Raw genomic sequence first — 26,821 nt, forward strand, 5'->3', positions numbered from 1 at the left:
TGTTCAATCAATCTCTTCTTTGACTATATTTAAAAACTTTAACTTGTCCTTTAAGGGTTTTAAGGATTCCTGGAGTTCCTCTCTGAGATCTTGAGCAGCTTCAAAAGTGGATCTGAGTCTGTGGTCTATGTGTATTTTTGAGATCTGACAGATGAGGCAAAGTGGCTGCTGATGACCCACACAGAAGAGTCTGAGTTTCTCTGAATGCAGAATGCAAAGAGACTCTGAATCCCTCTGTTGTAAGAATGACCCACAGAGATTCTTGAAGGCCAGGTTACAAGGTGAATCACTCTGTAAAGATTGTGTCATACAAACTGGACACTCCCTGATCGGTTTCTCTTCCCTCCAGTCCTGCACAGATGCTGTGGTGGTAGGACAGAACAACAGGATCTCTAAAGACGTCCTGGCAGACTGGACAGCAGTAATCATCCTCTGATCTGGAAGCCATTTTATTGGAGAAATGAAGCTGAAAACACAGAGTCCAGTCAGCCAGGGGGGAGTGTACTTATGTTTCCTGGCACCTATGTTCCCTAGTACCTATGTTCCCCAGTGCCTAAACCTAACCCTTGGTGAAACTAGTGACATACCAGCAATTATGGTTTGTAGGCCTTCATCACTATATGGAACTACACTCCTACATTGTATGTTGGACTGGGGAACATAGGTACCAGGGAACACAGGGCTTCTCCTTCATCAAGGTTCAAGTTTATGTTCAGTTCCACCCATGGAAATGTGTTATACAGCAAATATTCACAATGCAAAAAATACAATAGTGACAATAACAAAAGACTGATCTAGATCCTGGAAATCCAGACCCAATCACAAAACAAAACACACAAACTAGTGAAAAGTGAAAATATAAGGAGAAAAATAACACATCTTTTATATATAAAGAATTTGAATTAAAAATTATATATTATTTACATATTTACATCATGGCTGCACATTATCAACATTTATTCCTCTCTATTGAAGGCACTGTTGAAAACTGTTGAAAAAACAACACAAAATACAAATAATGAATGCATATGTCAGTTTTTAAATGCTTCTTGGGCTAATGCCAGACAATAGACGGGTCCCAACATGCCAATATATAAAGGAACTAGGCATTCAAAAAATGTCTGATATAAATCCCAAACATATCAAGTGTCCAAGTAAGCACATACAAATATTAAATATAGCATAAACCTTAAACATGCACCGTCTTGCCCCTCTTGAACCATGGGCAGAATTAACATCAACTTGGATCGGTTGACCATTTGGCTTTTTTTAACCCATAATATGCTAATTGCTAAGGCTAATGCTAGGTGCTATGTGTGCATTAGTCGTAATAGCAGATATTAGTAGTTGTATGTATCTATGTGTATTGCATTTTTTGTGCAATTGTGGATATAAAGTGTAAAGTTGCATAAAATTAAAATATTTAAGTAAATTCTATCACATTTGTATTTAAAGTATGTTGTTAGTTACTTTGCACCACTGGTGAATCCTCAGGTTGGGATCACATTTGGGATCAGAGTGTTTTGGAGCAGTGATGCAAATGTTTGTTTACACATACAGGATATCCGCAGAGCTGCATCAGACGGGTTTTCCCTGCAGGGGTTTGTGTGATTATACGATAACCCGGATATGACAGCAGAGTGAGAGCTCTTTCCGTCGCGGATCTTTGCCTCCAGGCCCACACGTCACACGCTGAGCGGCGGTGGGAAGTCCGTCACCGCTGGACCTGCTGAAGCTTTCGAGGTTCTGTTCGGTTCCATTTTTTAATTTGGGTTCAATTTCAGACCCCAGACACCGGACTCCAGAACCAGTTATCTACAAGCGAACACGACCGAGGGCTGATTTCATCTCGAGACGATCACCGGAAACCGTTGAGTGAAGCGAAAGTTGAGTCGAGATGAGTGTGGAGGCGTACGGGCCGAGCTCCCAGACCCTCACCTTCCTGGACACCGAGGAAGCGGAGCTGCTCGGAGCGGACACCCAGGGCTCCGAGTTTGACTTCACTGACTTCACCCTTCCCAGCCAGACGCAAACCCAAGGCCAGACCCAGAGCCAGCTGGATAGTCAGGTCCGAGTGTTTCGTTTTCTCAGGAAGACACAATGAAGTGCGGCTCACTGACGTTAGCTGACGTTAGCTAGCTAGCTGACTCAACGCCGCCTGCTAGCCCGCTATTATTGGATCTAGTGTCACCTAGCTTGCTGTTAGCTAGCTATCAGCGCTAGCTCGCTGCTAGCCAGCCAACAGAACCAAACTCTCAAAGTAGCTTTATATAGCCTAATGTGTTTATTTTGGAATTCAAGAATAGAGCCACACTTGTAGATGGAAGTTTCGGAAAACATCGCTGCTTCTGACAATGTGACATTTTGAAGTTAACTGTCAATAAAGACAGCTTTTTCGCGCTCGGTCCTTTAGCCGTTAGCGTCAAGTAGTTAGCATTCAGTTCCTGTAGTAAACCTGGTTTTGTGCTGCAGATAAACGGTCCAGATGAGGGTCTTCATAACGGCGGGGTGGAGGACTCTGTGGCCAAAGCCAGCCAGTTGTTGGCCGAGCTTAACTTTGAAGAGGATGAAGAAGACACGTACTACACCAAAGATCTGCCTGTGCACGCCTGCAGGTACAGTGACAGCAGCAGCAGCTCCATGCAGGGACTGTGCAGCACTCACTGTCTCCACCACCACAGATATACAATAAACTACACCAGAAGAGCATATTCTGATGGCTGCATGAAATCTGTTCAGTGCGATTCTTGGTTTCACACACGTGCAGAAATGGAGCCCAAACTACTATTTTGTAGTTTTAACGACTTTTTTATGGCTGTTGTGTTGTTAAGATTTTCCTTTTGCTCATTGTTGACTCGTGTTCATCTGAGGAATTAGGATATTGTTAAATTAGTAACACCACACTGCACATTCTGTGTAGTACAAGTTTAAGACGTTACCAAAATAGAAGCATGTAAATATTAGCATAATGGTCTTACAGTATGAAAGTAAAAGTAGTACAAGTCATCTCTGTACACTAAAATGATCCCTGTCAGTATTTTGGTATTATATGTGATTTTATGGGATTGATATCACTACATCCTGTATGTCAGGGATATCCAACCCTGGTCCTTGAGATCTACTATCCTGCATGTTTTAGACGTACCCCTCTTCTAACACACCTGACAGTCGTTATCAGTCTTCTGCAGAGCTTGGTGATAGCCTTATTATTTGAATCAGGTGTGTTGGAAAAGGGATACATCTGAAACATGCAGGATAGTAGTAGCTCTGGAGGACCAGGGTCGGGCACCCCTGCTTTATGTGTATATTGCATTTTGCTGTTGTGCATGGATAAGGTACAGTGGTTTTTAGGGATTTCTCCACCATTATAACACTTTAGCCTGTGCAGATGTGTGTTTTCATAGCACCTAAGTGAAATGAAAGTGCGGAATTATCCTGAGAGTTCGGTCCTGCATTTACTGTAGTTTATGGCGGTGATAATGAAAGTTTTAGATGAATTAACTGCTGTTATATTGTGGCTATACTTTTTTATAACATGCAAAATTTGACCATATTTTCAAAGCTTTTTGCCCCATTATGTAAAATTGCTGCATTTTTAGTCAAATAATCCCATGATTCTTATATCGGCTGTAGCGTCTAAGCCCTCAGAAACCAAGGAAAAACCCTAATTTACCTCTGCCAGGAGGTATTGTGATTGCTTTGTTTGTTTGTTTGTTTGTTAGCAAGATAACTCAAAAAGTTATGGATGGATTTTCATGAAATTTTCAGGAAATGTTGATACTGGCACAAGGAAGAAATGATTAAATTTTGGTGGTGATTGGGGGTGGGGGGGGGCACGAGGGCCCACTGATCTGCCTTGGTGGAGGTCTGCGCTCTACGAATGCTTTTCTTGTTTAGACTAGCTTTTATGTTTGTTAATTTAGTCTACAGCAGGGGTATTCAGATCCAGTCCTCAAGAGCCGGTATCTTGCATGTTTTAAATCTTTCCCTCCTCCAGCACACCTGGTTCAATTAATCATCAGTTCATCATCAAGCTCTGCAGAAGCCTGATAACGATGTAATGGCTTCCAGGTGTGATGGAAGAGGGAAAAACCTAAAACATGCAGGATACGGCCCTTGAGGACCAGACTTGAATACCCCTGGTATACAGTAATGCATCACATACTATAAGATTGTAAATCTGTGGCATTGCTGTTCTGTGGGAACCATGTGTCTACAGAAAGTTAACTTTTCATGTGATCAGAAAAATAAGCAAATATACGTGGGTTTTTATAAGACTTAAGAGTATAAATAATATGAGTATAAATTTTAGAGAATAGAGTAGATACAGTTCAACTCAAACACTTCACCCCTCTGTTTATCACAGACCTTTGAAATCCACACATGTGGAGATACGTAGTCTTCACTGGTTTGAAAAATTTGTTGGAGTGAAAAAGTACAGAAAATGCCTCTGAGATGTAGGGAAGTAGAGGTAGAAAGTTGCGTTAAATTTAAGTACTTTCCAAAAACTTTACATTTGTATGAAAGTAGAGCACTTGGTAAAGGTATTTAATTACATTCCGTCAATAATTTCATCACTGTGCAGAATGGGTCCATGGTTTATACGATTCTTTATATGACATGTAATTTTCATGTGTAGTGTTAGTAAAGTTAAGGTAAAGGTAAAAAAAAAAAATCAGGTACATATTCACTTAAAAATTACGGTAGCAAATATATTGTCTGGGATTTATTTTTGTCAGCATAGTGCATCTGATTCTCTGCGTGCTCTTTCATCATGATGTGTCGTGTTATTGTGTTTCAGTTACTGTGGTATCCATGATCCAGCATGTGTGGTGTACTGCAATACCAGCAAGAAGTGGTTTTGTAATGGACGTGGCAACACATCTGGCAGGTCTGTAAACAAAATAATCCATATCTTACCACCTCACAAGTCTGACACATTGACACTTATCACCTGTTTAATGCTGAGGCAGCTTTTGGCTTACTGGTGATACTGAATACTAATGCCAAGGAGAGATTTGTGTGTACACTTTTTCATGCATTTCTTGTGGTAAGAAGGGAGCGTTAAAGGACGAGGTCAAGGGCGTTACAGATGGACAGTCCACTACTTTTTGATTCATAACTGTTGAACCAGACAAGTTTAAGACAAATATTACACATAACTGGAAAGGTCTGAATGCCATCTGAAACATACTCAAAGGGCAACATTTCATTTCAAATATTTTTAAATGAAAAATATCAAACTACTGCATCACAGATGGACAAAAAATTGTCTGTTTTTTGCAAGAATTACAAAGTTCTCAAAAGTGAAGTTCCTCTGACATTTTCATCCTCAAATGTAATCGGTGTATACCTTAAACCCCCTATTTTACAACCTAATAATTGGTTAGAGGAAAAAAATATTTGATCATACCCAAAAAGCAAGAGTTTTGAAAAATGGCAGTGTCACAGATGGACAACAAAAGTAAATATCAAATTAAACACTTTTTATTTCAATTATCAATATGGGTTTGTTTTTTTTTTTTATACAATATTTACAACATACAAATAATATTAACAATATATTCAAATGTATTATACATTGATATATGCATTTATTAATTTTAAAGATTTTATGTTTAGAATATGACATAAATAATATAATAGTCAAATATCAATGTATTTGGAATAAATTTATTTTGAGTTTATAGATGAACCCAGAATGATGGCAGAAAACTTTGTCACTTTCCAAACATTCACACTCATAAAACTCCTCAAATGTTTTTTTCTCATTTCAAAATACATTTTCCTGAAAATATCAGTAATTACTTACCCAAAAATATAAGTTTGGTGCAGATTATTGTAATTAAATTTTTTTGACCAGATGTTAACCTTCCCATGACTTTGCCCTAAAGTTAATAAGTTAGTACTAGGACTGTTACATACAGTCTTTATCATTCATCCTGTTTTTGTACTCTGCTTATTATATTATGTTGATACTGAATGAAAATGTAAAAATATAATGGAATTTCAAGTGTTTCTAATTAATTTTCTTAGTTTTTTGACTCCTGCGCCTTGACTTTCAGCCACATTGTAAACCACTTGGTGAGGGCCAAATGTAAAGAGGTGACACTGCATAAAGACGGGCCGCTGGGCGAGACGGTGCTGGAGTGTTACAACTGCGGCTGTCGCAACGTCTTCCTCCTGGGCTTCATTCCGGCCAAGGCCGATTCAGTGGTGGTGCTTCTTTGCAGGTAAGTGTCAGCAGTGACAGTATCCTTGTATGTTGACAGCTGTTGCAGATGAGCACGAAAACATAATGTCTGCCAAGAGTCTGGGGGCCCTCACTGAGTCTCAGCATGATCTGTCAGAGTATGCTACATCTTAATATCCAAAAGTTACGTTTCAGCTATTAGATATCAGGTGGAAGTAAGTGACGCACAGACTCCCCTGAATTTCTAAATAAGCTGCCAGATGAGGCTTGTTGGAGGCGGCAACACGAAATCTGCCCTTTCCAGTGTAAAAGAAGTAATAAAATATGTTTAGTATTTCCATGTGTCTTGTAAAAAGCCACCATTGGAGCCATGTTTAGCCAATAAAATCTGAAGCCAGTCTAAATTTTGAGACTTAAAATGACTTTAAAAATGTATGAGATTAGAAATTTAACATCTGTTATGCACAGCTGAGCTTACTTAAGTCTGGCTTTTATGTGTATCTTGGGACAAGTTGTTGGGATGTTGTTACAAAACCAACGTGTAACCACAAGTGCAAACTGTGCGGCTCAGTGAGCATTCATCAGAGAACATTCAGCTGGTGCATTAAAACTACAGGAACCAAAATAAGGGGGGGGGGGGATGCTAGAAATTGAAAGTACAGTGTCCTTCTGCTGCTGTCTCCTCTCAGTCCTAATGAAGAGACTAAATTTTTGTGACCCCTCATCTGCTTTTCTCAGTCTTATTATCAAGATACAAATAAAATATACAGTAAATATATAAATGGATAACATGGTTCAGATGTCTTCAATTCTTTTAGGCAGATCAAATAGTTACTGATCAATACAGGGTTTCTGCGGGTCATTAAAAAAGCATTAAAATTCATTAAGCAGATTTTATGAATATTAAGGCCTTAAATGGCATTAAGAAGCATTATATTCCATGTCCAGAGGTATTAAAAAATTAAATACACTTTACCGAAAAAAAGCGCTATTATCCATAATTTATTTTGATTATATACATATTTTATAGGTTTGATCATAAGTATAGTGTGATGATTGACAGGTGGAACCTTTTAATTGACTATTGTTTACGGCTGGTGCATGAAGTCACAACACCGAATGCATTGTGCTGTGAGTGTGCTCATGCTGTGGCGAAAGAGCGGAGGGAATATTAGCAAATGTGGGAAAAATGAGAAAATGCAAGTTTCAGCAGAAGTGATGGAAGGAGGAACTATTCAGAAACTGGTTAAAGCATGTTGATGGTAAACCATTATAAAACTACATATAAAACTGTATCTGCAGTTGGACATGGGCATTACGTAGCAATAAAAGGCATTAAATTAGATTTGCTGATACCTGCAGAAACTATGTAATATGTTTGAATGGAGGTTACACTAGATACTGACTTTTGCCTTTAACAGCTGTTTAGTTCCTTTTTTGACACACATTCCCTGTATCTTGATAAAGAGTCAGATAAACAAATGTGCATGCAAATTACACTCCTGCAAAACAATAAAGTGAAAGACGGTATTAAATGTTTCTATTGTTCTATAATATGGGTAAGTGCAAATTGAGCAAGACCTGGCTTGAGAGCAGTGTGTTTAGTGTTTGGTTGAAGCCTGTTGTGAATAAGAAATCTAATACCTCATGCAAAACAACACTCAAATTACGAGTTTTCAGTGTAAAGGCATTTGAGTAGCGCAGGAAGTCATATCGAAAGGCACCAACAAACATCTGCCATCACACAGTATTGTTTTTTTATTCACATGAAGCAGGGGTGTCAAACATGCAGCCACTGGGCCAAAACTGGCCCGACAAAGGTTCCAATCCGGCCCACAGGATGAATTTGGTAATTGCAAAAGTTACACTGAAGATATTAACAGTCAAGGATGTCAAACTCATTTTAGCTCAGGGGCCACATACAGACCAATGGGGATCTCAAGTAAAATAACAGCATGACTCAAAATTTTCTTCTTGGTTTAATGTGAAAAAATAATATTACATTTTGCCTATAACTAATGACAACTCCAATTTTTCTTTTTGTTTTAAAGCAAAAAAGTCCTGATCAAAGTATGAAAATATTTACATTAATAAACTATCTTTAACAATAAAATGTGAATATCCTGAACAAATATGAACAACCTGAAATGTCTAAATAAATTAAGTGCAATTTCAGCAATATTCTGCCTTTTACTAAATGTTTTGTGCCTTTGTAGATCTTTTTCAAGTTATTCACATTTCTTTTGCTTGGATAAATATAAATATTTTCATAATATGATGTTATTTGCACTAAAACAAGGAGAACAATTTGGATTTGTTTTTATTTTCAGGTTACTATGCTAATATTTTACTAGTCTGGCCCGCTCTAGATCAAATTGGGCTGAATGAGGAACCTGAACTAAAATGAGTTTGACCCCCTGTCATAAGGGTATCAACAAAGTTCATGGAATTCTGCACATTAACTCCTGCAGTCCTCCCTAGTACTGGGACACCTCCTTACTCCATATGTTCCCTCCTTTAGACTTGAAGTAAAAAGGTCTTTAAACCCCTTATTTTATTTTATTCACATATTGTCTTTTTGTGTCTGTCTGAACGCTTGCAGGCAGCCCTGTGCCAGTCAGAGCAGCCTAAAGGACATCAACTGGGACAGCTCCCAGTGGCAACCGCTGATCCAGGACCGGTGCTTCCTGTCCTGGCTAGTGAAAATCCCATCGGAGCAGGAGCAGCTTCGGGCTCGTCAGATCACCGCTCAGCAGATCAACAAACTGGAAGAGCTTTGGAAGGTATGAAGCTGACGGGCCGAAAAGGCGACGTCTCCCAGGGCTTTAATGTTCAAGGTGATGTTGTGATCAGAGTGTCACAGATTAAAAGGCCGTAGGCGGTTGCCGCTCAGATCCTATCGGTCCGGGGCATACCAGAGTTATGATGCATCTGTTCTTTGGAATGAGAGTCTGTTTGATCACGGACCTTGTGTTAATAACAGTTGACACTTGTTTCTCTACAAGGACAACCCCAGTGCCACCTTGGAAGATTTGGAGAAACCCGGTGTGGACGAGGAGCCCCAGCATGTGCTGCTGCGCTACGAGGACGCGTACCAGTACCAGAACATCTTCGGGCCGCTGGTCAAACTGGAGGCTGACTATGACAAGAAACTTAAGGAATCCCAGGTACCTGAAGCTCAACACACTGTGACTCTGTGATTGTTTTGACTGGAAAAGTCATTACATTGTTGTGGAAATGTTTGAGCGCCTATGAAATAATCACATGTATAGTGACATACTAATGCCCTGGGTTTTAATTTATATTCCATATTTTACTGTGCTTTTTTTTTTTATCGAGTTATGTAGGCCTGTAGCAATTATTACATAATCACTTGAGTGCAATTATTTGCGCTAACTACAATTATTATAGGAAACCTATAATTATTATAATCAAGTCTGGATGAATCTAAAAGAATATGTCTTATGTTGTCACTATTTCCACATTACTTTAACTGATTGGTGTTTATGTAATGACATAATCTCATTGTACCACCCACTTCTACAATTGTTTAATGGCACTGGAGTGGAGAATTAATGCAACCAACATTGTCCGTGTTTAGGGGCTTCACTTCTATACTACCTTTCATTGTCAGCATTTACTTTCTATTTTTTAGCAACAGGCGTCGGAGATTTACTTTTCACACCAAATCTTGTCTGTGTGCTGTTGTTTTGCAAAGCCTAAAACCAAACAGAAATGTATAATTTGTTTTGTTTGGTTCTTCTTATTCATTCTGTGTGTGTAATTGACCTATAGTGGCAACAGAAGAGAGAAAGTGCACTTTTAAAATCTCAAACACTTATATTATAAGTAACGGTCAACTACAGTTACAAACAGCTGTAGCGATGACAGTAAACTGAAGTCTTAAAAAATAAAGTACATCACGTGCAGAGCTGTGACCCTGTATCTTATGAACTGTTATATGTTAATGCAAAATCTTTCTATATTTTTTTTTCTTTTGCAGACCCAAGACAATATAACAGTCAGGTGGGACCTGGGTCTGAACAAAAAGCGGATTGCCTATTTCACACTGCCCAAGACGGATTCAGGTGGTAATTTTCTGAGTTCGCATCCTCCCAGTGGTTCTGTGGTGTAGATAGCTCCTCCCGCCTGTCCCATTCAGTCCTCAGAAATGCACGCAACACCCTCCAAACCTGCATCTGCTGGTGGCATGTTTGCTTGGTTTTGTCCTTGCCTGATTTCTGTAGTTGGAATTTTTTGTGTTCTGTCGTTTATGCATGACTTGATATTATTTCACGTCACATTTTGCTCTTTAAGAGATTTCCAACTTGTTTTCTTTCGCTCTTCTCAGATATGCGACTAATGCAAGGTGATGAGATCTGCTTGAGGTACAAAGGAGACCTTGCCCCGCTATGGAAAGGCATCGGCCATGTCATCAAAGTCCCTGACAGTATCCTTTTCCCTATTACCACATGCAGTGATGAGTATTTTCTACATGATTTTTTTTTTTTTTTTTTCACAAAACTAGTAATTCTAGATGGCAGTGTATACTTCCTACACCCAATACAAAATAACCTAACCACCCGTAGCTGTTAGAAACACTTGAGGGATCATGCCGAATTCCCTTAACAGCTTTTGTTTAAAGACTATGGGGATGAAATTGCCATTGAGTTGCGGAGCAGTGTTGGAGCCCCGGTGGAAATCCCCCACAACTTTCAGGTGGACTTTGTGTGGAAGTCCACTTCCTTTGACAGGTAGGCTGAAATGATATACCTCTGAATTAAAACTGTGAAGTAAATGTAGACCAGAATTCATCGGAAGTCACAGGGCTAGTGTTTCAGGATGTGATGTATGTGGGCTAATCTGTTTTTTGTTAGCTGTGCTCTTACTGTGTATTCACTGAAAAATAGCAGATGCATACTAAGAGTAGGAGGGAATCTGTATAATTTTTTTTTGTCTTTTTGTTTTTATTGAAAAAGGTGACAAAATATCTCCAACATTAACATTCATACAGATATTGTCTATTAGAAGCCTTTTCGTATTTCTTATTTTATACATACAAAAGTGTAAAAAAAAAAAAAAAACCTAACGTATAAACTGGGTGCTTACAGTTTCGGTATTTATCACTTAAAAACAATCATAGCGTTACAATACTTCTGGGTTCTTTAAACATTACACATGTTTATGCAGAAAAACATAAAACGAAGAATAAATACAGGGAGATTATAAAAGAGGACATTTTTAGAGGAGTGATACAAATTCTGGTCGGCTGGAGGATAAACACTTGATCTTTTGTCCCGACTGTGAAAAAATTTATCCCTCTGGATTCTGATAGAGTAAATCAATTTTTCCATTTTGAATATTTGCAAGATGCTCTCGTACCAGTCTTCTATTGTTGGTGGAGTTGAGCTTAACCACCTTCTTGTAATAGATTTCTTGCTGGCTGCTAAAGGAATCTGTATAATTTTACAAGTGCTTTCTGAAGTGCAGTGTTTGAATCATTTCTTTGAACCACATTATTCACATAACATAATTGTGATTCCCATCTGTTGTAAATATGTATATAGTTGTTAGAGTTTTGTTACTTAATATTTTGTTTGTCTTTTGCTTATCCTTACACATGCACATTTTTTCTTGCACTTAATTCTGTTGCTGCCTTGACCATTGAGTTTCCCCACTGTCAGATCAGCAAAGAATTTAATTCCATCCTGTAGATCCTCCATCCTCAAGTACCTGCTGTTTCAGTCAGTTCTCACTGAAAGTGTTTCATAGCTTTAAACATTCTCCAGTGTAGTCATGGACAACTGAGCACATTTTCATAAGAAGAAAACATAATAATAATCAGGGTCTGAATATAATTATCTTTTGTCATATTAACAAGAACAACAAAAGTAAAACAAAAACATGTTCTGAGCAATCACTTCACAAGAGTAGGACCGAGCATGGAGCGTACAGATGGGACTACTTCGAAAATGGCAACAAGCTTCAATCAGTGTTAATGAGACACGATTATGCACTCGTTTCCTCCAGGATGCAGAGCGCCCTGAAGACGTTCGCAGTGGACGAGACCTCCGTGTCTGGCTACATTTACCACAAGCTGCTGGGTCACGAGGTGGAGGACGTCACCATCAAGTGCCAGCTGCCCAAGCGCTTCACTGCCCAGGGCCTCCCTGACCTCAATCATTCACAGGTCACAGCTCTTTCTCTGGATGTTCTGTTATCTAAGCAAAGCACATTCAAGTGTCTTTGTGTGGAATAAAGTTACCTTATTATAGACTTCATTATAGTCCCATTGAGTTGTTTTATTATATACCACAAAGGTCAAAAGACAATAAAGATGTAGGAAGATTCTCACTTTAGTTTTAGTCAGTGGAATTGAACTTTGTAAGTATTCTGAGGACTTTTGCTGTTTTGGATTTGGATCTTCCATCATTCTTAATTATAGACTGAACTGAATGCAAATTGATCCATTGAACGAACCTTTCACCAAAAAGGTCTTTTCTGTTATATTTTAGCTTAGAAATATGCTGAATTTTTGTTGTCTTGTGTGTGTTCAGGTGTACGCTGTGAAGACTGTGCTGCAGAGACCCCTCAGTCTGATTCAGGGTCCCCCAGGCACAGGGAAAACTGTCACCTCAGCTACCATCGTCTACCATCTGTCTCGGCAGGGTAACGGGTAAGCTCTACAGTAGCTTTACGATGCCTTTTTGAAATTATAGCCAGTGTATTTCGCATAAATCATGTTTTTTTCTCTCCTCTGTGTCCTCCTGTGTTTGTAGACCGGTCCTCGTCTGCGCTCCCAGTAACATTGCTGTGGACCAGTTGACGGAGAAAATAGACAAGACTGGACTGAAGGTTGTCAGACTGTGCGCCAAGAGCCGTGAAGCCATCGAATCTCCCGTGTCTTTCTTGGCACTGCACAACCAGATCAGTAACATGGACAGGTGAGTTACATCCAGAGAATTTAGACCTGTTGACACTGGACAATTGAATGAATGCTGCTGAACAGTTTTATGATGCCTAGACCTGCTGTCAGACAGTTGGCAGTAACTTCCACTAAGTAAACAGCTTATTTTTTTGTTTCTTTTAAAGCCTGGTTTCTCTTTACAGCTCCTGAGAAGAAAATCTGAAAACACAAGCAAATATCTAAATAATAAAGCACGATTTCTCAGTCCATATATCACAGATTAGCTTAATAGCATGCTACTTTAATGATGATGCTAAGTACAGTATATGGACAAAAGTATGTGGATACGTTGAATTCAAGTGTTTCTTTTCTAACGGGTCTGGGATACAAAACAATAATAACAAATGTCATAATATAGTTTTATATCAGGGTAAATATAATTGCATTAGTTTGCATTCAAGATTCAAGAAATGTATTTGCCATTTGTGCATATACACATAGGCAGTCTTGTGTGGTCATTCAGAGAGTCAGATAAAAAGACACAAAAATGCACATAATTCTATAAAAAAGCCAGTTTGGTTGAAATTGTCATTTTTGCTTCCAAAATGCCTCACAACTAACTATGTACTTTTTTCACATCTCACTTAAGATGAAAAACTTTGATTTTTATAAACTACGTATATGTTGAAAAATATTGAGACAAACCATGGCTACAGCTGTAAGATGTCCTGTTCATGCTGATTACCTCCGCCAAGGAGGTTATGTTTTTGCCAGGGTTTGTTTGTTTGTCTGTCCGTTAGTGTGCAACATAACTCAAAAAGTTATGGACAGATTTTGATGAAATTTTCAGGGTTTGTTGGAAATGGGATAGGGAAGAAATGATTACATTTTGGTGGTGATCGGGGGTGGGGGGGGGCCACTGATCAGCCTTGGCGGAGGTCTGCGCTCTCCGAGTGCTTCTAGTTTGAAATGAAAACATCGATATTTCCTGAAAGTTTAATGGGAGGTTTTTGTTCCTCAGTGAGATATGAAGAAAGTGGATGGTTAGTTTTCGTAGAAAATTGTTTAAAGTCAGAGCATGAAAAATATTTTTAAAAATTTAGAGGTAGAACATTTAAAATTATAGACGAAGATTAGGAAAAACAACCATGTTGAGGGAAATTAAATAAAAACCATCTCTGAGGAATTTAGGAAACGAAGATGACAATTTAAATAAAACTAACCAATGCAATGATATTTACCCCAATATAAAACTATATTATGACATTTGTCATTATTATTTTGTATCCTAGACCCGTTAGAAAAGAAACACCTGAATTCAATGTGTCCACATACTTTTGTCCATATAGTGTATCACAGATTAGTTTAATAGAATGTTATTTTAATTATGATGTAATTTTAATGATAAATCACATGGGTAAATTTGGAAGCACATCTTTTTGTCTCCGTTTCAGCCCTCTGTTCACACAAAATCACAGCTTTCTCTAAATATCCTGTGCAAAGGCTGTGGATGTGTTTCCTGTTGTATATGTTCAGTGTAGCATTGACGTAGCCTTCATTTTCATCTGGGCTCCCTTTAGTCACCCTGCTGTGTCTCTGTCCCCATTAGCATGCCGGAGCTTCAGAAGCTCCAACAGCTGAAGGATGAGACCGGGGAGCTGTCGTCTGCTGATGAGAAACGCTACAGGGCATTGAAACGCACAGCAGAGCGAGAACTGCTCATGGTGAGGAACAGCTGTCAGACCACAAAAAAACCTCAAGGATGACTGTATGTCTAAATTACTGTTAACAAAGTGGCTGGATACGAGGCTTAAGGCGCTGCTAGTTTAGTGCAACAAGTAACTTCAGACTCACTTTGGTAATTAGTATAATGCTATGATCGTCTTTATGGCAGATGTTGTGTTAAGCAGGGGGCTCATTTTCTTTTTCTGTGAATCTTATTATAGAAATACATCCACTTGATGTAATTTGCATTTGTAATCATGGTCACAGTTGGAGTTCCTCTGTTTGGTACAAAAAATTCAGCCTGTAATGTCTGAGGATATTAACGTATCCTCTTCTTCATTGTCCAGAATGCTGATGTGATCTGCTGTACCTGTGTCGGTGCCGGTGACCCTCGTCTGGCGAAGATGCAGTTCCGCTCCATCCTCATCGATGAAAGCACCCAGGCCACCGAGCCGGAGTGTATGGTGCCTGTGGTGCTGGGAGCCAAGCAGGTAAATGTCTACAGTACGAAAAATGACAACACTGACATGGAGTGCAAGAATTTTGGAGTTTTACTAAAATTATCAATTTATGCATTTATTTTTGACACATACAGCAAAAGAAAACCTTGAAACTCAAAACAAAGACTGATATTAATCTGTAACTTTCACAGCTCATCCTGGTTGGTGACCATTGCCAGTTGGGTCCTGTGGTGATGTGTAAGAAGGCAGCCAAAGCAGGTCTGTCGCAGTCCCTGTTTGAGCGTTTGGTGGTCCTGGGGATCCGCCCAATTCGGCTGCAGGTCCAGTACCGCATGCACCCGGCTCTCAGTGCCTTCCCCTCCAACATCTTTTATGAGGGCTCCCTGCAGAACGGCGTCACTGCAGGTTTGTCGAGATGGATTAGTTTATGTTGTCTAAAGTGGGGTACACACATAAGAGATTTTCCGAAGAGATTTTTTTTTTTTTATCTGTTACAGACCCCACACATGAAGATAAAAAAAATCCAGCATTGAACAGTTTTGATGGTACTGTGTGTGGTGCACTTTGATAATCTCAACACAGCACACCACACACGTAACGATTCTGTCCCATTACCCATCTAGTATCTAGTCCTCCAAGCCAGAAATCTCGTTTGATTTAACAAAATAAAAGAAGAAACATAGCAGCAACCAGAAAACACAACACAACATGGAAGAGGATATACGAGAGTAGGGAATGATTGTGTTCTTGGGACTATTTTTGACAAAAAAATCCTGAATTTCTGAGGTTCGCCAAACTTTATGTTTCAGGTCGGCCATGCTTCTTTTTATGTACGCCTGCTTCCTTGTTCCTCGGTCAGCTCGCTTCTTGATTAGCTACATTCTGTCCCCCGTCACAATTCAGTCATGACTTGGGAGTCACGGGCTTTCCCCACACATGAAGATTTTTGGTCGTAAATATTGAACAAGTTTAATATTTACGATTGTCGGAGCCAATTATTAGGACAAATTCACTCTTAACACACCTCAGACCACAAGATAATCTTATAGGATAATCTTATAAGACATAAGAAAATCTGGCATTTGCTGTCCTTGGTTGGGTAGGGGGGAAAATCGGGACAAAAACAGCCCGATTATCTTTGTGTGTGTACCCTGCTTAACGTGATTGCGGCATTAAATGGAACTGAGAATAACCTGTGTAGTGCCTTAACCACTCACTGCACCTATATTGACATCTTTGTGTTGTTCACAGCCGACCGCATCAAGAAGGGCTTTGACTTCCAGTGGCCGCAGCCAGACAAGCCCATGTTTTTCTATGTAACTCAGGGTCAGGAGGAGATCGCCAGCTCTGGAACATCCTACCTTAACAGGTAACAGCATTTACTGCTACTGAATTTGTGTCATTTAACTCTGAGTTCTAGATTGATAGATTTACTTCACTGATCCCAAATTGGGAAATTGTAGTGCAGCAGCATGACACACAGTAAAAAATAGAATATAAGAATAAAATGGAACAAGAGAGAAAACACACTATACGTAATAGGCCCTTGGGGATAAATAAAGTGTTCTGAATCTGATTAATGCATTAGAAGTATAAATAGTTGAAATAACTCAAAATGTAAAATGTAGACCATCACAGCAGTGACATGTCGCTTTCATAAAGAAGCACAGTGAGAAATGCAGCCCTACAGCCTTCCAACAATGTCACGGTTTTCCCTAAGGAATGCTAAAATGGGATGTACCTGTCTTCAAAATACACTTGTATAACCATAGAAATAGAGCCTATCTGTAAATTGTCACCTCTGAAACATGTCTTTGTAAATTCATTTCCTGGGCCTCAGATAATTGTACATATTTTTAGTCTTTTGGGTTCCCCTCTTACAGGGTTTGGAAGTCTCTGAAGTTACTTTAGTTGTGAAGTCGTATTTCCCCTGTTGAGATCACTGCATTTTTATAACTGGTTCTTATTGTGGTATAGGACTGAGGCTGCCAATGTAGAGAAGATCACCACCAGGCTGCTGAAGGCAGGAGCCAAGCCAGACCAGATCGGCATCATCACCCCATACGAGGGCCAGCGCTCTTACCTGGTCCAGTACATGCAGTTCAGCGGATCCCTGCACACAAAACTTTATCAGGTAATGCAGTTTCCTGAGATCAGGCTCGGAGTTTTATAATTGGTTTTGTCTTCTGATAATTATCTTATTTAGAACAAAAAGTATTCTTCACAGTAGTCGCTGTTCCATTGGACATCTGCACAAAACTTTACCAATATTTACTGTCGAAAAAACAGAAGTGCGTAATGACGGTTTTTCCATTAAATCACAAATGTGAAGATTTGTGTTTTTATTATCACGAAATGACACGAGAGGTCATTCCATATACGCCAATTTACAGATATAGTCATTATTATACATTACCCCTCTATCTCGTATTAAATTAAAAAATTATTCGTTTCCTAGTGTGTCCACACATACCGCACCATGTTTCTTTTAAAACTCTTCTTCTTCGCTTGTTGTGATATCCATCAAGTTCCGTTTTTTTTTAGTTCATGTGACTCTAGTTACGGAAAAATGTCTTTTCATTGCAGTTTTGGATGATATGCCTGAAAAACCACCTCTTGCCAGCGCAAAAACTTTTCAGCGAAAAACAAGTTTTGTCAAAATTGGGGTTTTTCCATTAGATCAATTTTTATGCGCAAGTTATATTTCCACAATTTGATGGTCAATGCATATGTTTTACTCTTGCCTACCACTTTTTTGAGCACTGAGGGATAGGACAATATAGCATTTTTTTTTTCCTTACATAATCAGGATACATGAAAATTACTGATCAGCTCTTACAAGAGTAAAGATTAGGGTCACCAGTTTATGTTCTATGTCTACAGTCCTTGATTCTGTGTTGTACTTAATAGAATCTCCTTTTTGTCCCCTCTTGTTCTGCACTACTACAGCAAGTTGAAATCGCCAGCGTAGACGCCTTTCAGGGCAGAGAGAAGGATTTCATCATCTTGTCTTGTGTTCGTGCCAATGAACACCAGGGCATCGGCTTCCTCAACGACCCTCGACGTCTCAATGTGGCGCTGACCAGAGCAAAGTAATGACCCGAGTCGTCTTTTAACAGAGCGTAGCAGATAAATGCAGATGACACAACAAAGACCGCTCATTACTTTGTCTGGCTTCTTAAAAAGACATTGTTGTTTGTCTGTCTGTGAAGGTATGGTGTGATCATCGTGGGGAACCCCAAGGCCCTCTCCAAGCAGCCGCTGTGGAACAACCTGCTGAACAACTACAAAGAGCAGAAGGTCCTTGTGGAGGGTCCACTCAACAACCTGAGGGAGAGCCTCATGCAGTTCAGCAAACCCCGCAAGCTAGTCAACACCATCAACCCTGTGAGTAGGACTGACTGACTACATACTGCGGTTTCCAGACGCATAAGACGTGATGTCATACTGGACAAAATGTCACCAAACACAGCTGGTAAACAAAGCATTTCCTATGGATTTGGAAATGCTATTTGCAGTGTTCGTAGGAGTGCTTGAAACCCTTGAAAATGTTTGAATTTAATGTTGTGTTTTCAAGGTCTGAAAAGTGCTTGAATTCCAGTTTAAGTGCTTGAAAGTGCTTGCAATTATAACTGTGATGTAATTTTTTTAAAATTCTCTTTTTATTGGTATTTTCCATGGTTTATGTATTTATTTATATAGCAATTCACCATTCTTATCCATTCATGTGAAAATTACAACTGAATCTCAGTGCGATATGTATGTGACTCCTCAGACGATACAAATAAGGATGACTGGTCCTCCTTCAGCAATACCAAAGATGTAATTTTTACAATACACAATTAAGAACTAAACTCCCTAGAACTGGGGTATACATTTATGATATTTAAATAAAGTAAAAGAATTTAAAAACATCAAATATAAAAGGGTTTAAAAAGGAAAAAAAGGGGTGAAATGGACATAAGACATGGTTTTAGATAAACGATGGATGAACTGGTGTGACAGTGATGTGATTTATTTATTTTTCATATTAACTCAAGCCAAAGCTACTTACAGAGAGGTGATACATTTAGAAAAATAAAACTTTGTCAAAGATAATTACCACGTGTTCTCAGGTCGAGTCCAGGTACATTTTTATCTTCATGTTTGTCTCAGTGCGAGTGTGCCTGAAGAACGCCAAGTGGCGTCCTTGTCTTTTTTTTGGATAAAACTTTGTGTTCTCATCTTAATTTCCAAACTTTTTGCTATTATGAAACAGAATTTTATATGTTTATAGCATAATACAATGTACATGATTGTGATGGAAAGTGAAAAGAAATAATCCTGAGTATATGTATTCCTGTAGATATATTTTACCCCAGCGATAAGGTGAAAATGACCCTTAAAAGTGCTTGAATTTGGCCTTGAAAAATGTGTATGAACCCTGTATTTAGTGTATTCCCAAGGCTTCTTCAGTTCTGAACATGTGTTGTACATCATATGACTGAGCTGAACCTATTCTCGCTGGTGCTGGTTACAGTCACCATCTTGAATTAACTTTGTGAAAACATACCATATTTGTCTTTTAGAAATAAGTTTTGATGATGTTGGCTCTTACTCTTGTTAAATGTGATTAGAAAACAGACATCTATCAACCATTAGTGGGTCTGGATTGTCATTAGGGAGAATTGCACAGGTCAGACATAGTTGACATTTCATTATTTAATGTTTTGTTCACTTTGTATCACCTGTAGTTATGTCAAGGTTTTGGAACTCTTAATTGGTGCAATGTGCTGAATGATGACCTGTGTTTTCCAGGGCGGACGTTTCATGAGTACTGCAATGTATGATGCCCGTGAGGCCCTCATCCCTGGCTCTGCCTACGACCGCAGTAACGCTGGTATTTATTTTATTTTTTATTTTATCTCTATGACGTGAGATCTTTATGACTCGAGATCTTCCTTTACCAGACTACAAATACGCTGCACTCACAGTCCTGCTCTTTTTTTCTTAACATACAGTGTCCACTTTACAACGTAACAAAAGCAAATTAATAGACAAATCTGTGGAAATTATTACGAAATGTAGAAATTGAAGGGGTTTTTTTTTTTTGCCTCATTTAATCCACCTCTATATGAGAACTATTAGCTGCTTGAAGCACATCCAGACGGTACTGGATTTGTTTTCATGTTGGTTGTATCATAGCCTCGTCAATGGCATTAGTGATCTTGGAACCCTAGAGAAACAAATCCCAGGGCAGTGATATCTGGTTGAAGGAGATGTCCAGGGAATTGGACCATCCCTTCTAATCCACTGGTGTGTAAATGTTTGATTTAGAACCCACCAACATGCAGAACTCAATGTGGTGGTGGACCACCTACCCGCAAAATGATGGTTGGTTGAAGGTCATCCAATTGTGGCGACATATTCAATCAGAAGGTCAAAGGTCACCATTTACAGTAATTGATCTCTTGTTGAAGAAAAATGGACCAATGATTCGCATATGGCACATGATCCTACAGTCTGATTTAAAACTTCGATAACCACTGACAACGTAGAACAAATCTGATGAACTGCTTCTGTCATAAATCTCTTAAACTGTAAAGACACTTTGTGGACACCCCGTACATTGGACATAAGCTTTAACCTGTGTCTCCTTCCAGCTGGACGTCCATCCAACATGTACTTTCAAACTCATGACCAGATCGGGATGATTGGTGCAGGCCCCAGTCACATGGCTGCTATGAATATTCCCATACCTTTCAACCTGGTGATGCCACCGATGCCTCCAGCCAGTTACCTGGGTCAGACCAACGGACCAGCTGCAGGTAACGTAGTTCTTGGAACGTTTTGCCATTCGGCGGGGGTTGATATAACAGTCCAGTTTGTACAACAGACACCGCGCTTTAGTTTGGATTCTTGTTCTTTTTTTTTGCCATTCAGGTCGTGGAGGGATGAAGGGAAAGCCTGGCCGCGGTGGGCGACAGAGGCCCCGCGGGACAGGACACCACGGCACTGGTCAGGGCAACGGACCAAACAGCCAGGCCAGCCAGGACGGGGCCTCCCAGTCCTTCTCCCAGGGGCCACTGACTCAGGGCTACATCTCCATGAGCCAGCCCTCTCAGATGAGCCAGCCTGGCCTCTCCCAGCCTGAGCTGTCCCAGGTACCGCTCACTGAACATACGATAGGTCACACATTCAGGACTAGAACTATAAACAACTATGGTTTATCACTTTATCATTTCCATCTCCAACATTTGTACTTTGCAGTTATAAATAAAAAGCTTTCAGTAGTTCATATCTACTTAAACTTTCAGCCTTAAAGTTTGTAAGTTTTATCCATTATTTTTATTTGCATTTGTAATATATGCTGTATATCAAAGCCCATTTGTGCCACTTCTTGGAAGTTTCTAATGGTTTAAGATGTGAAGTCCATCTGTTTGGAATCCATTTTTAACCACGGTGGATGAAATGAGCTTTTACAACTGTAAAATATACAGATTTAGTATGTGACAATTATGTCCAATATGTGACACTGAGAAGATCCTGGGAATTCTCTTGGTACTGACCTGTCTGAGTTATGTCAATGTAACGCCGTTTACAGTGCTTGTTTTGGTTAGGTTTATAAAATAAGTAGCGGCGGAATGCCACTGAAGAGATTTTAATTTATTTACTTGAGATTCACCAGGCATCAAATGAACTGTTTCTATAATAAACAACTGCTTGTTTTCAGTACCAGTGGATGTGACAATCTTAGTCCATAAAACTTTATACAATACAATAAAACCTAGATCCTTCAGTTCATCTTAAGTACAGATGTGAATATTCTGACTACATTTAATAGTGTCTGTCTTGAGATGCATCTGTACCCCTCCAACCCTGAGCATGTTCGGTCTGTAATGCTGTTTGTTTCGTCTCGTCTTGTAGGACAGCTACCTGGGAGATGAGTTCAAGTCCCAAATCGACGTGGCTTTGTCCCAGGACTCGACTTACCAGGGTGAACGTGCATACCAGCATGGTGGGGTGACTGGGCTGTCACAGTACTAGAGAGTAAGTACTCCAGCCATGTTGAGTATTTTAAGGTACTTAGTGTCATATTATTTTTTTTTTTTTTCTGTCTTGTGTTCACATTTTACTAAGAAAATGTAGATAACACAAGGCCAGCCATTTGCTTTTCTCAGTGGAAACAGCCTGGAATTGGGAGAGTTGCTGTGAAAAATGCACGATCTATCCTATACCGAACCAATCACAAGTCTGGGAGGCAGGTGTTTTACAATGCGTCATACACACCGACGACTTTTTGTCATGCGTCAAAGTCAGTTCCTATTCTGCAAATCTCTTTACAACTATTGTTGGTTGTTTACTTGATTCAAAAATGATTGAATTACAGATTACACCCTGTATTCTTAAATTTCTATAACAAAAGCGTCACATCCATCTTATCTGTGATTGGCTTACTTGGTGCCTGTTAGTCCCGCCCAAGGTTCTAATAGTTTTGGATTTTTCATTGTAGTTTAGTTTTATTTAGTTTTGACTTTTTTTTTTTCTCTATTTCAGTCAGTTTTAATTCGTTTTTAGAGCAGGTTTGCTAGTTTTTATTAGTTTTCATTTTTTTTCTAAATGCTTAGTTTTAGTTTATTTTTGTATTTTTTTTTTTTTAATATATCTTTTCTCTTCTTCTCCATCATATTCAAATAAATCCCAGACAGGACTCTGCTGCTTTCTTCCAATGTTAGTCTCCATGTTTCCAGGTAGAGTGGGGACCAGAAGACAACTGGAAACCACAAGTGACGGACGGTTAAATATCATATGGTGCCAGCAGCTAAAATTGCTTGAGGGAAATAAATCGCTTTCGTATCAATCCGACATTAACAAAGATGAAAACAAAGGGAATTTTATCCATAATTTTCATACGTTTTAGTTTTGAAAGCACACAACATAGTTTCAGTTAGTTATCGGTTTTTCTTTTAATTATAGTTTTATTAATTTCAGTTAACGAAAATGTTTTTTCAACTCTAGTTTTCGTCATTTCGTTAGTTTTCGTTAACGATAATAACCTTGGTCCCGCCTTCATATTTGAATTCAACCCCCACAATTCCAGATGGATTTCTCATTGAGAGAGACAGATGGCTGGCCAGGCTACCATTAATTATTAATAAAATAATAATAAAACAAATGTGATGTTAATTCCTTTTTGTGCAGTTGATTACAATGTTGACTGAGCTTATTCAAGGCAATTTGGAAGACATAAATATTGTATTGTTATTGAAAACATAAGTGTAATTATAAAACATCTTCATTAATCTGATTGGTGTTGGATAAAAAAAAAAAACCCTCCTTTTTGTATCTCACCAGCCAGCGTCTTCTCTGACGAAACTACGGGTCAGATTCATTTCAGATTTTTTACGTATCTTCCTCTGGACAATGTCTACGAAGTTTGTTGAGTTTTGAGAAACTCTGATGAATGTTTGATACATTAAAAATTTGCCTTTACTTATAATGGTCCATATTTTAATGGCTTATTACATGTAAATGGTTACAGAAATACAGATATCAATATAGCTCCAATTGATCACTGATAGAAGTCATATGTGGACTTTGACTGAATTAGTTGAGTTCTCCCCCAGTGAAAGAACCACCCACTTCTATTGGGAGATTGATCTCCTACATCCAGACCACAGGACTCGTAACAGAAAGGCAGAACCTGACAACCTCACAAATTCAACTGGTATTGATTCTTGATAAACTATGACGCTGAGATACAGGAACATTGGTCCTATTTTTAATGCAGTTGCTTGTAATGTTGACGAAGCTGACTAAAGTATGTTTTCTACACTACAATAACTAGGCAGTTTTGACGATAAAACATTTAATCTGATTGGTGTTGGGTCAAATTAACTGGCCTTTTTTTTTTTTTTTAAAGTTGTAGATTTTTTTTGTAACTTTTACTCTTTTTGTGTCTTGCAGGTTGCTTGAAGAAGGGAGCTAGGCTTGAGCTGAGCTTAGTTCATCAGCTTTTTAATCTGAGAAATAATAAAAACATAAAATGGATACCTGTTTTCCTCTGCTACAACCGAAGCACCACTGAGTGAAAGCGACGGGATAGCGAAACCAAACTAATGACCAGCGAGAGAAATAAGAGGGTAGAAGAAGAAGAGGAGGGCGCGAACAGACGGGCAGGGAGATGGCGAGAGAGGCCGAGTGAACGAGCCAGAGGCCGGGGAGCGCTGCCCGTCAAGTGAAGTCGGGGAAAGATGGCGGCGTGTGGTCGAGCTGCCGAGGGAAACGGAGGGAGAGATCTCGCCGTCTCTCGTGGGAATCCAAACGAGGCTCATCTCCCGAGTAAAATAACCCACCACGACCCCCAGTTTATCCACAGCCTGTTGGAGCGATGACGATTTGAACTCTTCAGACGAGGACTGAAGGTTTCTGGATGAATTTAAAGAACTTATTCACCGATGCTGCTGGAGGACTGACCAGGCAAAACAAAACCCTCGTCCTAAACATCAGTTTGAAGCTCCACTTATTTTTAAAGATATCCTAGATTATAAATTAGGCAGATCACGGGAGAAGAGAACCGCCATTCATCTAATGAGCCCAGAATCCTCAGCAGCCTCTGAAGGAAGCAGCGGTCGACGCACCCTCGGGGAGGAAGTAAAAACATGGTTTCTGTGCTTGAGTCTGCTATTGAAGAGCCTTGAATTGAAATACCTTCCATTTGCCTTGATGACCACTGGCTCATTCGTAAAGGTCTTCAATGGGGTGGTTCCGACCATACATCAGTGGTGGAGTGGCACGGGGATTTCAGACTGTTTTTTCAAGGCATGACGCGCGAATCCCTACTGATTTCGCGAACATCATGGGACAATTTTTCTTCTCTGAAGTACCTTTCTTATATCACAGAGCACAAAATTGCAAAAAAGTCATCGAAACTATCAAACATGACCAGCATTGAATCTTCAACTTGTCATTTGATGTTTCAGCGAAGGCTTTTTTTTTTCTTTGAATCTTCTGAAAGCAGGGGTTATTGATGAGCAGTGTCCCCACCCTCTGTGCTTCATGACCAGGTGTCTCTTTTAAAACACTCTGTGTACGCTTAGATTGGCAAACGCTCAAATGCTTTGCGTTGAGGAATTCCTCAGGGGATTGTGGACTGTCCACATTTATCATATAAATCCCCGTCTCAAGGCGAAAGAAACCAAACAAGGGCAAAAAAAAAAGTTGAGGCTTCAGGCAGTTGTGGCAATCAGTCCACCGCAGTTAAGGAGAGGAAAAGGAAGGTGGCTAAAACCAAGGATGTTTTTCACATCTGGAAAGGAGTTCTGGGCATTTCCAGGATTTAGAAAGAAAAATGTAGAGGGAAAAATGTGGCCAGCGGACTCAATGTGACCACATTTGACCCAGTTATGAACCCGATTTGATACAGCACTTTGATTTTCACCTGTGAAGAGTGAGTCTGATGACGTCACTCTCCAGCCACACGAGAAAACAACATAGCAGTAACCAAAATACTCCCATGTCTAGATAATCAGGATAAAATGATGCTGTTCAGAAAGGGAAATATTAAATATGCCCCATAATTTTAAATTTATTTTATTCTAAAGATATTCAGTTGTTTCCTGGTTCAAGTACTTTTGGAACTTTCGTGAGCCTGCTTACGAAGCACCATCAGTACGGACTGCACGATGGCGAGGAGACAAACGAAAAGCGAATGAAAAACCCGAATCAGTGCCTATAACCAAACACCTTCAGCTGCAGCACAAGCATGAATGTAGGTGAAATCAAACTACCAGCATATAAAACCTTCCAGACAGCAGAGGGCTCACAACGAAAAAAAAAAAAACACAGGAAAGGCCTCGTTCTGTTTTTATTCTTTTAATGAAATCAGGCCAGATGATGAAGACGTGAGTTAGCGCCGCTGCTGAGCTGTTGGTTTAAAACGGGCCGACGGGAGGCGAAAAGCCACCTTCCTTCTCTGCAGAGTAAAAATGAGGAGGCTGGTAGAATTTCTTTTCCCTGTGTGGACTTTTTGGTTTGTGTGAAGCCGTTTTGCCTGCGTTCTGTATCGGTGGTAGAGGTCGTCTTTAGAGCCTTCCTCCTGGAGAACTGTACGAGCCAGGCCATTGAACCTTGAGTTGATCCAAACTTTGCTTTTGTCGAATAACTTTGCTGCTTTTACGGTCATATTTTTTTGTTCAGTTGGGTGTTATTTAGGCATCTTTGTGTAGTTTTTTCTAAAATAAAATCTGTTTTTGTAGCATCTTGTCGACAACAGGAACGAGGCGAACGACGTTTCCTTCCTCCGTTAGTTTTGTACGTAATCCGAGGGATTGTAGTTTTGTAAACTCTTCCAGGAAAGACGCTTTCTGAACACAGTAAGAATGTACTCCACTGTTGTTTTCACCCGCTTCTCATTTCAGCAGACAGGACAATCATGTTGCCCCATAGACGTTGCCATGTTACGTAGAAGGGTTTGACAATGTGTAAGTCTCACCTGTGAATGAACTCACACCTTTCATCACCTGTTACTGTTACCTGTCTCCTAACACGTTAGAG

General features: G+C 39.5%; 1 protein-coding gene across 2 annotated transcripts; it reads left to right on the forward strand.

Annotated features, from left to right (window-relative positions):
• Nucleotides 1-1,670: 1,670 nt before the first annotated feature.
• Nucleotides 1,671-26,108, forward strand: LOC115417736 (regulator of nonsense transcripts 1). Of its 2 annotated transcripts, none has more exons than XM_030131781.1 (24): nt 1,671-2,068; nt 2,473-2,615; nt 4,802-4,891; nt 6,066-6,233; nt 8,796-8,976; nt 9,199-9,360; nt 10,197-10,284; nt 10,545-10,643; nt 10,839-10,947; nt 12,224-12,383; nt 12,751-12,869; nt 12,973-13,137; nt 14,710-14,824; nt 15,173-15,316; nt 15,478-15,691; nt 16,538-16,655; nt 17,264-17,420; nt 18,236-18,378; nt 18,499-18,673; nt 20,084-20,165; nt 20,929-21,093; nt 21,209-21,429; nt 22,193-22,315; nt 24,233-26,108. In XM_030131781.1, the coding sequence occupies exons 1-23, from the start codon at nt 1,898-1,900 to the stop codon at nt 22,310-22,312; spliced, it is 3,309 nt and encodes a 1,102-aa protein (XP_029987641.1). In that variant the 5' UTR covers nt 1,671-1,897; the 3' UTR covers nt 22,313-22,315; nt 24,233-26,108. The 2 variants fall into 2 exon arrangements, with proteins under 2 accessions (XP_029987641.1, XP_029987642.1); XM_030131782.1 differs by having other exon boundaries at nt 10,197-10,281.
• The last annotated feature ends 713 nt before the right edge of the window (nt 26,109-26,821 follow it).

This window comes from Sphaeramia orbicularis, chromosome 4 (genome assembly GCF_902148855.1).
Source record: "Sphaeramia orbicularis chromosome 4, fSphaOr1.1, whole genome shotgun sequence".
Lineage (NCBI taxonomy): Eukaryota > Metazoa > Chordata > Actinopteri > Kurtiformes > Apogonidae > Sphaeramia > Sphaeramia orbicularis.

Excerpts from the sequence above, each read along its gene's own strand:
- LOC115417736 (XM_030131781.1), top strand. The coding sequence starts at position 1,898 with ATGAGTGTGGAGGCGTACGGGCCGAGCTCCCAGACCCTCACCTTCCTG. Across the intron at positions 14,825-15,172 it reads CAGAGCGAGAACTGCTCATG|AATGCTGATGTGATCTGCTG; the intron begins GTGAGGAACAGC and ends TTCATTGTCCAG. Across the intron at positions 20,166-20,928 it reads CTACGACCGCAGTAACGCTG|CTGGACGTCCATCCAACATG; the intron begins GTATTTATTTTA and ends GTCTCCTTCCAG.